General features: G+C 39.6%; 1 protein-coding gene across 1 annotated transcript; it reads left to right on the top strand.

Moving 5' to 3' along the window:
- Nucleotides 1-9,143: 9,143 nt before the first annotated feature.
- LOC114688796 (kinetochore scaffold 1-like) lies at nucleotides 9,144-15,780 on the top strand. The gene is given in 3 exon segments (XM_028863307.2): nucleotides 9,144-9,550; nucleotides 9,552-11,521; nucleotides 11,524-15,780. Coding segments are annotated over 3 exon segments (5,736 nt in total). The 5' UTR covers nucleotides 9,144-9,266; the 3' UTR covers nucleotides 15,006-15,780.
- The last annotated feature ends 547 nt before the right edge of the window (nucleotides 15,781-16,327 follow it).

Consider the following 16,327-nt stretch of genomic DNA (forward strand, 5'->3'; position numbering starts at 1 on the left):
ATACTGGCACATTGTAAGTGATTATCCAATAGACAGATTTGCCTTATAAGGATTAAAAGTTTATGAGATTCATTGAATTTTCTCCATGTTGTACAAATAATTTACATATATGATAACTTTATAACAATGACATAATATGTACAAGGCAAAGTCCATATAGAGAACAAAGACGTTGGCTCTGTAAACCAGGCATAAGGGCAATATTTTAACCTAGGGAAAGTGTCTATTATATCTGAATCAGACACTCAAGTTAAGTAATGACATTAAAAATAATGAGAAAAGATGGCGGAGACAAGCAGACGCAGGTAGGCCTGTGGCAGCGGCCTGCGGAGGTAGACGGGTCCGGCGGCGGTGGCCAACAGGGACATTTAGGTCCGGCGGCAGCTGGCGGAGACATTCAGGCCCAGCGGTGGCCCACAGAGGTGGACAGGCCCTGCGGTGGAGATAAGCAGACAGAGGTGGACAGGACCGGCGGCGGCAGCCGACAGAGACATTCAGGCCCGGCCGCGGCGGCCCACAGAAGTAGACAGGCCACGTGGCAGAGACAGGTGGACGCAGGTCGGCGACTCACGGAGGTGGAAGGGCACGGTGGCAGCGGCCGGCAGGGACATACAGGCCCAGCAGCAGTTCGCAGAGGTGGATGGACCCGGCAGCAGTGACGGGCAGGGGTAGGTAGGCCCATGGTGGCAGCCAGCAGAGACATACAGGCCCGTTGGCCACACGCAGAAGCAGATAGACCCAGCCGCAGCTGACAGGGACATACAGGCCCAGTGGCAGAGACAAGTGGACGCAGGTGGGCCTGTGGCGGCGGGCCACAGGGGTGGACAGGGACAGAGAGGGGCGGACACAGCTTGAAACAGGGACGCCCCTAGCCCCAACACCTGGGGAAGAGGCTATCTCCGTGGGTCAGAACCAGGGCAAGTCTGGACACTCTGTCTGGGGACAACCCAGGGCCCAACTGCTGATCCTGTGAAACCCAACAACTTGGAGGTGTTGGTGAGACTACCCTGCTCAGCTGAAACCCATCTGGGAGAGGATTCAGATGCCTACAGTTTGAAGTCTGAAGAAACAAGATCAGCTGAGGAGTTGACAAATGAACAAAACGTGACCTGGGAACACAGAAGAAGGCGCTACCCAGTCACCAAACCAGATCACCAGAATCATAAGTATATAATTCACCGACTGAAATCAGCTGTCCCTGAAGAAACAGCCCAATAGCACCAATTTAACCAAGAACCCCTACTAAACCAAGACTAAAAATTAGAAAAAGAGAGGCACTCTCAGACACAGACACCACCTGCACCGCACAGAGGAAAAGATGAGTAGACGCCAGTGCAAAAATACAGGCAACAACATAAAGACCTATATGGCAACATCAGAACCTAGTGATTCTACACCTGCAAGACCTAAACATACCATGACAGAAGAAACAGAAGAGATTAACCCTAAAAATGACTTTAGGAAGATGATAGAGGCCCTTAAAGAAGAAATAAAACATTCCCTCAATGAGGAAATAAAAACTTTCCTTAAAGAGGAAATGAAAAACTACCTTAAAGAGGAAATAAAAACTTTTCTTAAAGAGGAAATGAAAAACTCTCTTAAAGAGGAAATAAAAACTTCCCTTAAAGAGGAAATGAAAAACTCCATTAAAGAGGAAATAAAAAACTCCCTTAAAGAAATGGAAGAAAAAATGAACAAAAATGGGAAGAAATCAAATCAAGCAAAGAAAAAGCAATTAAACAGATGAAAGAAACATTCCAAGATCTGAAAAATGAATTTGAGACAATAAAGAAAACAAATGCTGAGGGAATGCTGGAAATAGAAATCCTGACAAAACGAACAGGAACTACAGAAACAAGCATAACCAACCGATTGCAAGAGATGGAACAGAGAATCTCTGACACTGAAGACACGATAGAGAAAATAGATTCGTCAGTCAAAGAAAACACTAAAGACAAAAAAGTCGTAACACAAAACGTCCAGGAAATTTGGGACACCATGAAAAGACCAAACCTAAGAATAATAGGGATAGAAGAAGGAGAAGAATACCAACTCAAAGGCACAGAAAATATATTCAACAAAATCATAGAAGAAAACTTTCCTAACCTAAAGAAAGAAATACCTATGAAGATACAAGAAGCTTGCAGAACACCGAATAGGCTGGATCCAAAAAAAAAAGTCCCCTCGCCACATAATAATCAAAACACTAAACACACAGAACAAAGAAAAAATATTAAGAACTGCAAAGGAAAAAGACCAAGTAACATATAAAGGTAAACCCATCAGAATAACACCAGACTACTCAATAGAGACTATGAAAGCTAGAAGATCATGGACAAACCTCATGCAGACACTAAGAGACCACGGATGCCAACCCAGACTATTATACCCAGCAAAACTCTTAATCACCATAGGCGGAGTAAACAAAATATTCCAGGATAAAACCAGATTTAATCAATACCTGTCTACAAACCCAGCCCTACAGAAAGCACTAGAAGGTAAAATTCAACCCAAAGAAGCTAAACACATCCATGAAAAATCAAGCAATAGATAATCCCACACCAACATACACCACAGAAGAAACAAGCTGGTGTAGCTATCCTAATATCTAGAGAAAAAGGATGTTTCAAAAGAGAAGAAGTCTTGTGGCAATGCCTCAGTGGTCCAGGTAACTACCAGAACTCGGAAATTTGGTTGAACTTGGGATTGACTGGGAGGCCAAAGATTTAAAAAGCAGAAGATTCTCTCAAGACACAAGTTGTGTGATAATAGTGTGTTTTGTGTGTGTGAATGAGAATTTGTAAATGTTGAATTCTAGGCTTTGACAATCATTGTCAGTGCAGATTAAGTTGCAAGTATTTATGCTTTAAAACTTAAATTATAAAGCTAGTTACGTCTTTCTAACAACTAGTTTTAATGTTTATGAGCATATTTTACCTATATTACCTTTTCAGGATGTTGAGAAAGATGCATTACAAGCACAGGCTGGAGGCTGGGGGCTAGATGGTTTTGAGGAAGAGGTCTTGGTGGACTCTTTCATAGAGCAAAGGGAAGCAATGCCTTCTGGGAAATGAGCTAAGTTTGAATCTAGTCTTTAAGATTAGAAGTCAAAAACAAAAATATTAAGGAAAGGAAAACCTAATTGATCTTTGAAGTATTGTTATGTGGAATTGAGTGGGACTTTTGAGGCCTTTCTTCCAGAAAACAAGGACTTGGTTGTCAGGCCTTTATTAGGCCTAAACCTTGGCGCCATGTAGTTGTACTTAAATCATTTCAATGGAAAGTGTCTTAGTGATTGGAACTTCTAGTGCAGTTTGGAGTTCTTCCATTTGAAAAATGTGATATTTGCATGGGATTGTTTGAATCTTGTTTTCTAGTCCCTCCCCATCACCACCCTCATGGTCTGAAGGTAGATTTTTCTCTTGATAAAGGAACAAAAAAGGTGAACATCTTGTTTGTAAATAGGTATCTAGTAACTAGTGGTAAACTTGAAATGGTAGAATTCTTTAAAGCCTAATTCTAGATAGCCTTAAGAAAATGTATCTTAATTACTTTTGAACCTGTATTCACCTTGTTTTTTTCAAATATCTTAAGTTATATTTTCTTTTTCAGAGCTGCTTCTTATTTGGGGCTACTTTTTTTTTTAATTGAGGCATAATTCATAAAAGGGTATATTGTTTTGATGAGACTTTTTACAACTGTGGCTGGATGTCTTTCTTTAGTCTTCCAAGAAGGGCCATTTTACTTTTTTAGAGTTACTTTATAAAGTCATGAGATCAACAACTTGGACTACTATGCATGTAAGTGCTAATGCAAATTAAAGCCCAAGTTGACCTCCAGCAGCAGTTCATTCTATGTTGACAGTGAGAGAACACTTTGCCTGTTAGGATACTGTTACTCGTGGACTGAAATGCTGAAGAAACCCCTCCCCCTATTTTGTTTTTTTGCAAAAATCAAGGTACATTCTAGGGTTTCCTGGTTGACCTCAACAGATAAACTGAGATGATAGTCTTAGTTCAGAAATGATCTGAATGTAGATTTACAGTCTACATGTACAGCTGGCTAAGTGAGATCGCTTTCACAGTTCTGCATGTATCCCATCGGCTCCCCATTAGTCACTGAACTCTTAAAACTGGTATTGTAACATTATCACAATGTTTTGCGCCAATTTTATAAACTTTACAGTGCAATATGTGTTCCTTTTCTGAGGCAAACCAAAGGTATATTTCTCAAAGTTCTGCTGCTATCAGCTGCGTTGATGGAGGATTTTTTATACATTTGTAATAGATAGAAATAAACCAGAAAAAAAGAAGAAAAAAAAAGTGGTGGAGGAAAAGGTGAACACTGCAAGAATACTCAAAAGGGCTGAGAGTTGCAAACGCCAAGAATGGCTTTGCATAGTAAATGGAATAGAACAGCTCTGAACTATAGTTTACTTTTCCTGGTTTGGTCTGATAGAATGATTGAATGCTTTTGTACAAAAATCAGAGCCTTAAAAACAAGGATTTGGTGAGATTGTAAAATGGTGTGCCACTTTGACAAAACAGTTTGGTGGTTGGTCAAAATGCAAAACATTGTTACTCTGTTACTCAACAATTCTACCCTTAGGAATATATCCTCAAACTACTGAAAATGTGCACCTATGAAACATGTACATGAAGGTTTACAGCAGTGTGTTGCTAATAGTAAAAAAGTTAAAACAACTCAAATAGCTATCAAATACTGGAGAGAAATAAAATGTGGCTTATTCATACAATAGAATATTATTAAGACATAAGAATGAATGAGAAACTGACAGATTAAATGACTTTGGTGAACCTTCATAATTTCATTTGTAGATCTTTCCATTTCTAATTTATAAACACATTTGGGGTTATAAATTATAAATGTACTGCCTCCTGTCAACATTGTATACTTCTATTTGATGATTTCTGTGTCAAACTTTATATGGAAATGTTTCCAATTAAAAAAAAAAAAAAAAAAAAAAAAAACAAGTGCCATGTTCCTGGTTCCTTCTCCTCCACGCACGTGTCTCTCCCATAGGCCTGCACACTCTCTGTCCCTTTATCTTAAATAAAACTCTTATTAGTGGAAAAAAAATAATAATGAGAAGAAAATCAGGCACATTCAAAAGCTTCCCAGTGTCCTCTAGCAGCCCATAAGCTGTCCTTTTCTGTATTTTAGTTTGTTCACATCTATTATCCCACTTTACCACAGAGCCTGGTGTACTAATACTGTAACCCTTTCTATTTTTTTTAAGTATAAAGGACTTCAAGACATGTAGAAGACCACTGGTTTGGAAACAGCCATCATTTTGCTCTTGGTTCAACTTATCTTGTTCATGTGTTTATTATTATGAAAGAGAAGGAGCAATGGCTATTCCTCCCTCTTCATTTTCGTGCATTTGCTTTCTACAGCCCCTTTCAAGGGGGATTACTGCTGAAACTTAAGTATACATTTTAACCCACAACAATCCCCAGCCTAATCTAGGCAAAACTTGTATGTTTTGACAGCCTCAGCTTTGTCTACCAAAGAGACTGGAATGTGCTCCACCCCCATTAGTATGCTTGGCAGGAGATTTAAGCAAATATATACCTGAGCTTTTATGACCAAATGTCTATCTTTTCTCCATCAAGATAATTCAGGACCTTATTGATTCCTACAAGATTCAGTCAAACACTTATCTCGCCAACCATCCAGGCTTGTTCAACTGTTGGGATATCTACACAGAGCATCACTATGAGCCTCAGACATAGACATGATTTCCAGGTAGCCATGATCTCTGGGCAAATCTATGACTAAATTTGTTGTAGCTTCGGAGACTATTTTTGACAATTCATACTGCCCTCTTCAACTTCTTGCAGCACAGTAATGCTGAAGTTTTAACATGTTGCACTCCCAAGGCAATCAAATAATGACATTGGATTTGCCTACCTTTCAAAGCTATTTAAAACATTATATAAAACAACAGATGGAAAAATGCTTTGAAAACTATAAAGATTTATTCAAATGGTAATTCCTTTTCTTATTGTTTAAAAATTATTGCTAAAGGCATTTTCTTCCTAGTCTCTTTAAAGAAAATCTATACACATGAAGGATTGTGAGGCTCATCAGTTTTAAGCATATCCAAGATCAGTTATGTCTTTCAGGGAAAGATTTTAATTATTTTGCCTTTCCCCCTGAGACCAGCACATGGTATTATGAAACACTGTGCAAACATGACTTTAAGACACTATTGAAATGTGTGAGCATGTTCTGCCTTTCTAGCAAGGAGAAGTAAAATCTAAAATAATCAAAAGCAGAATTCCAGAGAGGCCATCATAGAGTTGTTCACTATTCTAATTTATATACACTCATCTAATTTATGAAACATGGAAGGCAAAGAGGAAAACAGAGGAAAAGTAGCATTGCCTATGTCAGAGAACATTCTGAAAACATGAAAACAGATGTCAAATAACCTCTTACCCAGTGACAGACTCTCATGGTCATCATTAAATGAAACAGTCAGTACAAAAGCCTAATGATTTTCAACGTTTAAATATATCTTTCTGATTCTGCTGCTAAAGGCTGCCTGCCTCATTAATGAATCTGCACCATTCTGCTGAATTGAGCAATGCCTCTTGTTGTCAGAGAGGTACTTGTTTCCAGACAAATAAGAAGGTATTATAAAGAAAAAAAACACACAATAATCAGCATGCTTAGGGACCTTTGATAGCACCAATAAGATTAGACTAAGCCATAGAAGAAAATGACTTCCAATTTCCATAATCCACACAGAAATTAAACCAATAGGTTTCACCTGTGACCATATCTTGCAGAAACTACTTTGAGACCACAGCATTGAAAAGACATGAGTGGTGGCACACGTCTTTAATCCCAGCACTCGGGAGGCAGAGCCAGGTGGATCTCTGTGAGTTCGAGGCCAGCCTGGGCTACCAAGTGAGCTCCAGGAAAGGCACAAAGCTACACAGAGAAACCCTGTCTCGAAAAAACCAAAAAAACAAAAAAGAAAGAAAGAAAGAAAGAAAGAAAAAAGAAAAGACATGAGTATGATCCTGTCACCATTACTTTCAATGCACAGGACAAAAACTACAGCTTCATGTCCCTAACTGGATGATAGCAATGGCAAAGAGTAGACTCTAGCAGAAAATTTCAAATAAACAAACTGGAGGATTATGCATGACCTACTTCCAAGGAACGGTCCTAGAGTAGATTCACCATTCTTTCTAAAAATTTTTAAATATATTTATTTTGTTTGTTTACTTGTTTGTTTATACAGGTATGTGGGTGTGTGCACAGATCAGAAAGGGGAAGCTTGTATCATGGGTTCTAGAATCTGAACTCTGGCCTTCATGATTGTACAGTGCTCTTAACCACTAAGTTATCTCTCCAACACTGAAATCCATACTTCCAACTAGCCTCTGTTGGGATCAGAATGACTCTGACCTCTCTAAGATTGCCCCCACCTCCCCTGTTCTGAGTGCACTGAGGTCAGGCTGTTCTGCGGATGTTTTGCTGTTTGGTATATTTTGCTGTTTGGTATATCTTGTGGTTTGGCAGCTGTGGCTTCCTGGGGCATGCTGACCGTTCCTTGACCCTGGGTGCTTGATAAACAATTTTGTTTGTTTCCTCCTGAAAGGGTATATAAGATGGGGAAGAAAGAATAAAGTGAGTCCTGATGCTTGCAACTTGACTGGTGTGTGCTGTGTTCATCCCAACTTCCCTTGCCAGGTTTTGGGCCCAATTGCCTGCCCAATTGCCATGCAGGCGCAGCAAGTGGAGGTCTTCACCGAGACCTGGAAAGATCAGTTTGAAGGACAGGGTTGCTCCTGGGCTAGCAAATGGAGTGACTTGGGGATATGAGTAATTAAGGTAAGGTACGTACCATGGGGAATGCTACAAGTAAATCTCAGATGGCCACTGAGATCACTAAGGTTTTAAAACAGCAAGGAACAGAGATTAAGCGAAGTACCGCAGCCGCATTTGATACAATTGTTGCAGAAGTCAGTCCTTGGTTTTTAACTGGAGGGGGATTGAATATCCCTGACTGGGAACAAGTGAAACAGGATTTACAAAGGGCCCTTCATGAGAGGGGCCCAGATAACTTACCTATAGCTACATTTTCCTTATGGAGATTAGTTAAAGATGCCTTGCTAACAGAGAAAGTTAAAGTACAAGAACGATTAGCTGAGGCTACTAGACTTTTTAATGAGGTTCAAGAGGAAGAAACTACAAAATCTGTAAGTGCTGTTGATGAGAAATCAGACGTGTTATGAGGCATGGAGACCCAGTTGTCAGAATCAGAAGGAGAGGACTCGGAGGAAAAGAGATTGAAGCAAGAAATCAAAGAGTTAAAGAAAAAAATTAAAACAATGTAAAATGAAACCAAAAGACAGTTCAGGCAAAGTGGACGCTGTCAGCACTCAGCCGTCTGTGCCACCTCTACCTCTGGCCTATGAGGAGGAGGATTGGAAATGGCCAAATGTAAAAGAGTATCGAGGAGTAGCCTTCCAAAATTCAGGTGCCCATGCATTCCCAGTCATAGAGACAGATGATCCTGCTAACCCTGGTCAGAGAATCAGACAGCATGTTGCCCTCACCTTCAAGGAAATGAGGCAGTTGAAGGAAGCTGTACCCAGCTACAGTGCCTTGGCTCCTTTTACTTTATCTTTGGTAGAACCTTACCAGGCAGCTAACCTAACACCCAGCGATTGGCAGCAGCTATGCCGTGCCGTTTGTCTGGAGGTGGTTACTTACTATGGAGAGGAGAGTATCAGGAAAAGTGTATACAAATTGCCTGTTTAAATGCACAAGCCGGGTTTCCTGAGAGGAATTTAGACATGCTGACTGGCTCAGGAGGGTACGCTGCCTTAGCGGCAAAACTTGCTTATGATCCTGGGGTATATGCCCAAATAGCTACTGCCGCAATCCAGTCTGGGAAAGCATTGTCTAATAAAGCAGCAGGTGATCAACTGTCTCAAGTAGTTCAAGGCCCACCTGAGGTTTATCACGATTTTGTTTCACGCTTATTACAATTAGCTGGAAAGTTGTTCATGGATGCCAATCAAGCCATGCCAATAGTAAAACAGTTGGCTTTTGAAAATACCAATAAATATTGTAAGGATTGCGCGCCGCGCGGGCGGTTAGATTTGAATACTTCCCGGGGCCTGGCGGGACGGCGTGAGGTGACGTCTCCTCCCGAAGGAGCGCGCGGACCCCGAACCAGTGGAGCGGGGGGGACTGTGGCGGAAAAAAAGTCGTCAAAAATGGATGGGATGTCTTCAGAGGCTAATGAAGAGAATGACAATATTCAGAAGCCTGTTAGAAGACGGCATTCCTCGATTTTGAAACCCCCAAGGAGTCCTCTTCAGGACCTAAAATGTGGAAATGAGACAGTTCAGGAACCTAATGCTCCAAGAACTAGAAAAAGCTCTCGTCGAGTCAGCTTTGCAGATACTATAAAAGTATTTCAGACGGAGTCTCATATGAAAACAGAGAGAAATTCAGAAATTGCAGAGACAGAAGCCAGAAAAAATGTGCTGACTCTACAGTATGAACACATTACTTTGTGCTCCAATTCAGACCCAGATACAACAAAAAGAGTTTTCAGTTATAGACTACAACCATGAAAGGAAACATGCAAATGACCAGACAGTCATTTTTTCAGATGAAAACCAAATGGACCTGACAGCAAGTCACACTGTGATGATTACCGAAGGCCTTTCAGATTGTACCAAAAGTGAAAATTCCACAAAGATAGATACTGCATCCTTTCTGGAGAATTTAAAGCGTCATGCTGAGAATTCAAGAATTAAAAAGGAATTACAATGCCCCACAATTTCCATAAGTCAAAATACTTTCTCAGAAAAGATAAATTCTGACAACTTCATAAAAAGATTGAAAACAGGAAAATACAGTACTTCTCTTGATAAGGAAAATTCTGAGATGCCTATTTACTCCAAAGAATCAAACAGTGCCACTTCTACACATCAGATGCATGTATCTCTTAATGTAGATGAAAATAGTAGTAATAGGACTAGACTCTTTAGAGAACAAGATGATGGGATGAATTTGACCCAGTGTCATACAGCCTATATTCAGACTTGGATTCCTCCATCCAGGGAAAACAACTTAGGAGGATCAAAGGACGATACCAAAATTTATAGCAATGAGTGTATGGAGTTAACAGCTAACTATACAATGCAGGTTTTATCATCAGAAAATAATTTATCTGAAAGAGAAACTAAAACTCAGAATGTCATGATGAATGTTACAACAGTTGATGAAACTAAAGCTCCAGAGAAGAAAACAGTCCTTACGGATAAGCTAAATGCTGCTTTTCAAGACTCTTTTCCAAACCTTGAAAATAAAATGCATGTTACCAAAAGTCATAGTATGGAATCAGAAACTCATACAGCCACACAGACTTCTAATCAAGGTGCCAGCACATTGGCTAGAACTTCAGAATCTATCTGTTCTAGTCCAGCTATTCAAGGTTATAAGACAATTTTTTATTCTAGTAGCAATGATGCAATGGAACTGACTAAGTGTCTATCAAGTATAAGAGAGGAAAAAAATTTGCTGAAGCCTGATGGTAATTATTCTAAAGTGTGTAGCAATCCAGATGCTGGCCCACTCATAGAGAAAACTATTTATTCAGAAGAGGATAATATGGACATTACCAAGAGTCACACAGTTGTAATAGATAATGAGATATTCAAGCAAGATCAAGAAAACATTAAAAAAGAAATTATACCAGTATTTAAAAAAGAAATGATGCTCCAAAATCATACAACTATGTCAGAAGATGAGAGAATGAATGTAAATTATATTACAGTTCCTCAAGTATCTAAGGAAAGATTACAACAAAGCCTGACAAATCCTTTATCTGTGTCATTGGCTGACAGGGTTGAACTCTTAGCAGGTGAAGATATGGAATTGACTGAAAGTCATACAAATAAGTTAAGAAGTCAAGTTATTCCTACAGCTTTTGACTTAGTCTCAAAGAATGTCACTAAATCTTACTCTCACAGCAAAAGCCCTTCAGATGAATGGAAAAAAATGACCAAAAGTCTTACCCAACCATACCAACAAACAAACATTATATCCAAAAACATTCTAACTGACATCCAAAAAGAAAAACATCCGATTTTGAAGATTTCATCTTGTCTTAATAAAATTTCTCCTCTATCAGTTGACTATAATCAGGATATAACAACAAACCATAATATACCCTCCTCTGGTCCAGTTCCGGATATACAAGTAGCACTAGAACATGCATTACAGGACCAAAATTCTAAACTTATTGAACCACAGAGGAAAAACTTAGGTGATACCACACCTGACTGTTTTCATGATAAGATGATAATTTCTTCAGAGGAGGAACAAACTATGGATCTAACCAAGAGCCACACTATTGTAATTGGATTTGGTCCTTCCGAAGTACAAGAACAAAGTAAGACTAATTTAGAACACAGAAACAGCCAGCTCACTACAGTAAACAGACAAATAGATGTGAGCATGCTATAGAAAAAACTAGAGTAGTAACAACTAATGTTATGGACATGTTAAAGGACAGAAGTATACAGAAGCCTGAATTTTTGAAAGAAAAGCAAAATGTTGAAATTTGTGGGAGAAAAAGTGCTGGTGGACTAAAAATTGATAAAACGATTTTATTTTCAGAGGGTAATGAGAATGATATGGATATTACCAGGAGTTATACGGTCAAAATAAACCATAGATCTTTATTAGATAAACATGAGTCTCATTTAGTACCTATGGCAGGAACTTCTAAAACCATTTTGTATGCATGTGAACAGGATGAAATGGAAATCACTAGAAGTCACACAACTGCTTTAGAATGTAAAATTATTTCACCAGCTGAAGTAACTCCTAGCCACCTGGATAAGACTGTGATGTCTATAGAAGGTCACGAGGAACTGGAGATGACAAAGTCCCATACTGTTTTCATTGACTATCAAGCAGAGGCGAAGGGTGTGCTTCCAGACAGAATTGACTTTGAATTATCCAAGAAGGAATGCCTACAAAAGCCAAAAGGGATGTCTACTCTTGCTGAAGAGGTTGTTTCCATTTCAAAAAATAGTGAAAACAACCATCCAGCAGCAAAAGGTAGCCAGCTAAGAGTACTGGAGGAAGGGTCTAATAGTGGGCCTAGAGAAGACACTGGTGATGATCCTGAGACATCGAAATTGGCCGCTTGGAAAAATGCCAAAGATGTACAAAAACCTGGATTTCAAAATGAGCTTCTGTCAGGCAAAACTCAGAGAAGAAAAAGCCTTAGGCTCACAAATAAGACCATTACGTTTCCAGAGAATGATAAAAATAATAGAGATACCACTCAGAGCTCTGTGATGGAAATAAATAATGAAATTAGCCTGGAAGAGGGACAGGACTTGAGTTTTGTGCCATTGGCAGGAACTTCTAAACCAGTTTTGTCTACACACAGGCCAGAGGACATGGAGATCTCTAGAAGTCAAATCACTGCTTCACAACATAAAACTGACCCAGCAGATGAAATAACTACTATACCTATGGATAAAACTGTAATGTTTGTAGATAATCTTGGTGATCTAGATGTCACCAAGTCCCATACTGTTTTCATCGATTGTCAAACCAAAGAGAAAGTACTTAATGAGTATACTAAATTGGGAATGTCAAGAACAAAAAATTTGAATGGTCCTGAAGGTGATACCTGTATTCAAGAAGCATCAGACTCTATAGTTTCATCTAATGTTTCATGTTTTAGTAGTGTCAAACCAAGTCTGAGTAATTTGAATAGAAAAACTGAGGAGGTTTTAGGCCTTCAGACTGTTCATGTATTATCTCCTGCAGAACAGTTACTTGAAGTAGGAAATCAGGCACACAATAACATGAGTACAGTGCAAGCTACAGGAATGTATAATCTAGGTTCCAGTGGTGGTGGAGATGATGAAAGTAAAAATCTTCATAGTGGAGCTGAAACTACCTCTATACCACTAAAGGCAGTTGTCAAAGATAAAACGAGAAGATGTTCATTGGGCATCTTTTTGCCCAAATTACCAAACAAGAGAAATTGTAGTATCACTGGTGTTGATGACCTGGAGCAGATTCCAGCGGATGCAACTGACTTAAATCACCTAGAAACTCAGCCAGTCTCTAGTAAAGATTCAGGCATTGAATCTGTTGCAGCCAGACTGAACTTGAGTCCATCTCAGTATATAAATGAGGAAAATCTCCCTATATATCCTGGTGAGATTCTTTCCTCAGACTCTATTAGCCTAGACATTGAAGAGAAGGCTCTGACTGACACATGCTATAAAGAGATTTTACCATCTGAAAACAAAATAGAAACCTGCAGTGCCCAAAAAAGAACCTGGGTACAAGAAGACGATAATGTTAAAAATGAGAAAAAAATCAGAACACATGATAGTACACAAGATCAGGAGATTTTTGATCATCATGCTGAAGAGGATATCCATAAAAATGTCAACAGTGTATTGATAAAAAGCCTGAGCAGGACCCCATCTAGTTGCAGCAGTGATCAGGATTCAATCAAGGCTGATGGAATCTCTCCAGACCTCAGCACACAATGCAGTAGCCAAATGGAATCACAGTTTCTCGGTGACAGTATCTCTGAAGAGAGTTTGAGGGAGAAACTCAAGGATGGACAAATTACAATAAAGGAGTTCTTCATACTTCTTCAGGTCCACATCTTAATACAGAAACCCAGGCAGAGCAATCTTCCAGCCAAATTTACTATAAACACATCACCTACCCCAGAAGATCTGATGTTGAGACAGTATGTTTATGGACCTAAGATACAGATTTATAGAGAAGATTGTGAGCTTCTTCGCCAAAAGATTGAAGAATTAAAGGTATCTGCATTGAACCAAGATAAACTACTGACTGATGTAAATAGGAACTTGTGGGGGAAAATGAAAGACTACTCTGATGAAGAGCTGAAGACCTACGGGATTTACCTGAACAAAATAAAATCACGTTATACCAAGATGACGAAAGTCTTCACTCACCAAGGAAAAGTGGCTCTGTATAACAAATTGGTGCATTCAGCTGAGAATGAGAAGAAGAAACTTGAGATAAAAATAAATGAGATGGACAACATACTTAAGAAGATCAATAACTGTCTTACTGAAGTAGAAAGAGAAACTAGGATTTTGGAGAATGAAGAGAAAGATGACCCTATGGAAGAATGGGATTCTGAAATGAAAGATGCAGAAAAAGAACTGGAACAGCTGAAAATTGAAGAGGAGGAGCTCGAAAGAAAATTCTTAGAAGTAGAGAAACAGAAAACGCAAACCCTTGCTCAGATAGAGTTTATAAAAGAACAGACAAATAAAACTGAAGAATTACTGGATCAACTGAGTTTGTCTGAGTGGGATGTCATTGAGTGGAGTAATGATCAAGCTGTATTTACCTTTGTTTATGATACAATAGAACTTACGATCACCTTTGGAGAACCAGTAGTTGGTCTCCCTTTCTTGGACAAGGCTTACAGGAAGATTAATGAGCTCAATTTTCAGTCTCTATTAGATGAGGGTAAAGCTCCTCCTTCCTCCCTTTTAGTTCATAAGCTTATTTTTCAGTACATTGAGGAACAAGCGTCCTGGAAGAAGAAATGTACAACACAACATCAGGTACCCCAGATGCTTCAAGAACTCTCACTGGTAGTGAACCATTGCAGACTTCTTGGAGAGGAGATTGAATTTTTAAAGAGATGGGGGCCAAATTATAGCCTAATGGATATAAATGTGAATAATACTGAATTGAGGCTTTTATTCTCCAGTTCTGCAGCATTTACAAAATTTGAGATAATTTTGTCTCTCTCAGCACATTATCCCTTGGTCCCACTACCATTCACCATTCAAAATCACCTTGGGAACATCAACCATGATGAAATTGCTGCAGTTATATCCAAAGTGCCTTTAGAAAACGACTGCCTGAAGAATATAGTCAAGCAAATTTACCAAGATCTACTTAAGGACTGAAACTTTTACCATAAGACCCACAACTGATCACAACTATAACAACTAAGGAAAAAATGTGTTTACCCAGGCATAGAGGTGCCCTCTTGTAAACATAGGACTCGGGTGAGATAAGATCACAAGGTCAAGGCCAGCCTGGGCTGCCTAAGAGACCTGGTCAAAAAACAGACAAACAAAAAATACTTAAATGATACATCAGGGTCACCATTGCTGTTTATCCTTTGCCTTAACATCATAGAAAACTAGCAAAATGCCTCCTGATGACATCATAGTTAATTTATTTAATTAGTTTTAAAATACCTAGTCAAAAATGGTGAGGTCTCAAATAGCATGTATCAACTTGCTTATCCTTATCCTCAAGGGTAAGTGATTGGACATGTGGGCAATTTGTCCTAATGTAACTCATCAATGGAGCACTTACCTTGTGTGCATGAAGCCCTAAGGTTTTTAAAAGTGGTACTCTTTCCCTTACTATAAGCTCTGAGTAACTTTTCAGAGGAGGTAGGACTACTGACACAAAGATAAACCATTTTCTCCTATTTAGATCTTGTGTCTTTATGGCTTTTCCTAGCAGATATGTCTAGAGTAGAAACATGTCTGTCAGCCTGTGGTACAGAAGACTGTAACAGGAGGATGACTTGATCTCATGACTTCAAGACCAGTGTGGTCAACAGAGGGAGATTTATCTCACTAAAACAAAGGAATGGCTCTGTTCACCAACTGCTCATCCTCTTTCTCCATTTCAGAAATGCTATTAAAAGAAAGCAGAAGCACTCAAAAAAAAAAAAAATATTGTAAGGAAGCCTTAAGATCTCATAGAAGTAAGAGTTTGGACGATTATATCAGGATCTGTAGAGATATAGATTGAAATCACATAACGGGGCAGGTGTTAGCTGTGGCCATATGCCGTGGCCTTGAAGGGGCTGCAGGTAACACAGGACAGCGCAACTGTTTTGGTTGTGGACAAGCAGGACATTTTAAAAGGGACTGCCCTAATAACAGACTACTCCTAGCATCTGTCCACGATGCCGGAGAGGGGCTCACTGGAGTAGCGACTGTTGTTCAAAATCAGACATTGAAGGGAGACCCTTACAGCCGGGAAACGGCCAGAGTGGCCCGCTCCGGGCCCCCCGAAAAGCCCAAGTGTACGGAGCAATGAATCCTTCCAGTATGCCAGGGAGCAGCAGGATTCAGTTTGTGCCTCAAGGCAATTCCTTCATGTTGACAACCTCGCCAGAGGAACCCCAGTGAGTGCAGGACTGGACCTCAGTACTACCGCCAGGGCAGTCCTAACTCCTCAAATGGGACCACAGGCCTTGCCTACA

This window comes from Peromyscus leucopus, chromosome X (genome assembly GCF_004664715.2).
Source record: "Peromyscus leucopus breed LL Stock chromosome X, UCI_PerLeu_2.1, whole genome shotgun sequence".
NCBI classification, from domain to species: Eukaryota; Metazoa; Chordata; class Mammalia; order Rodentia; family Cricetidae; genus Peromyscus; species Peromyscus leucopus.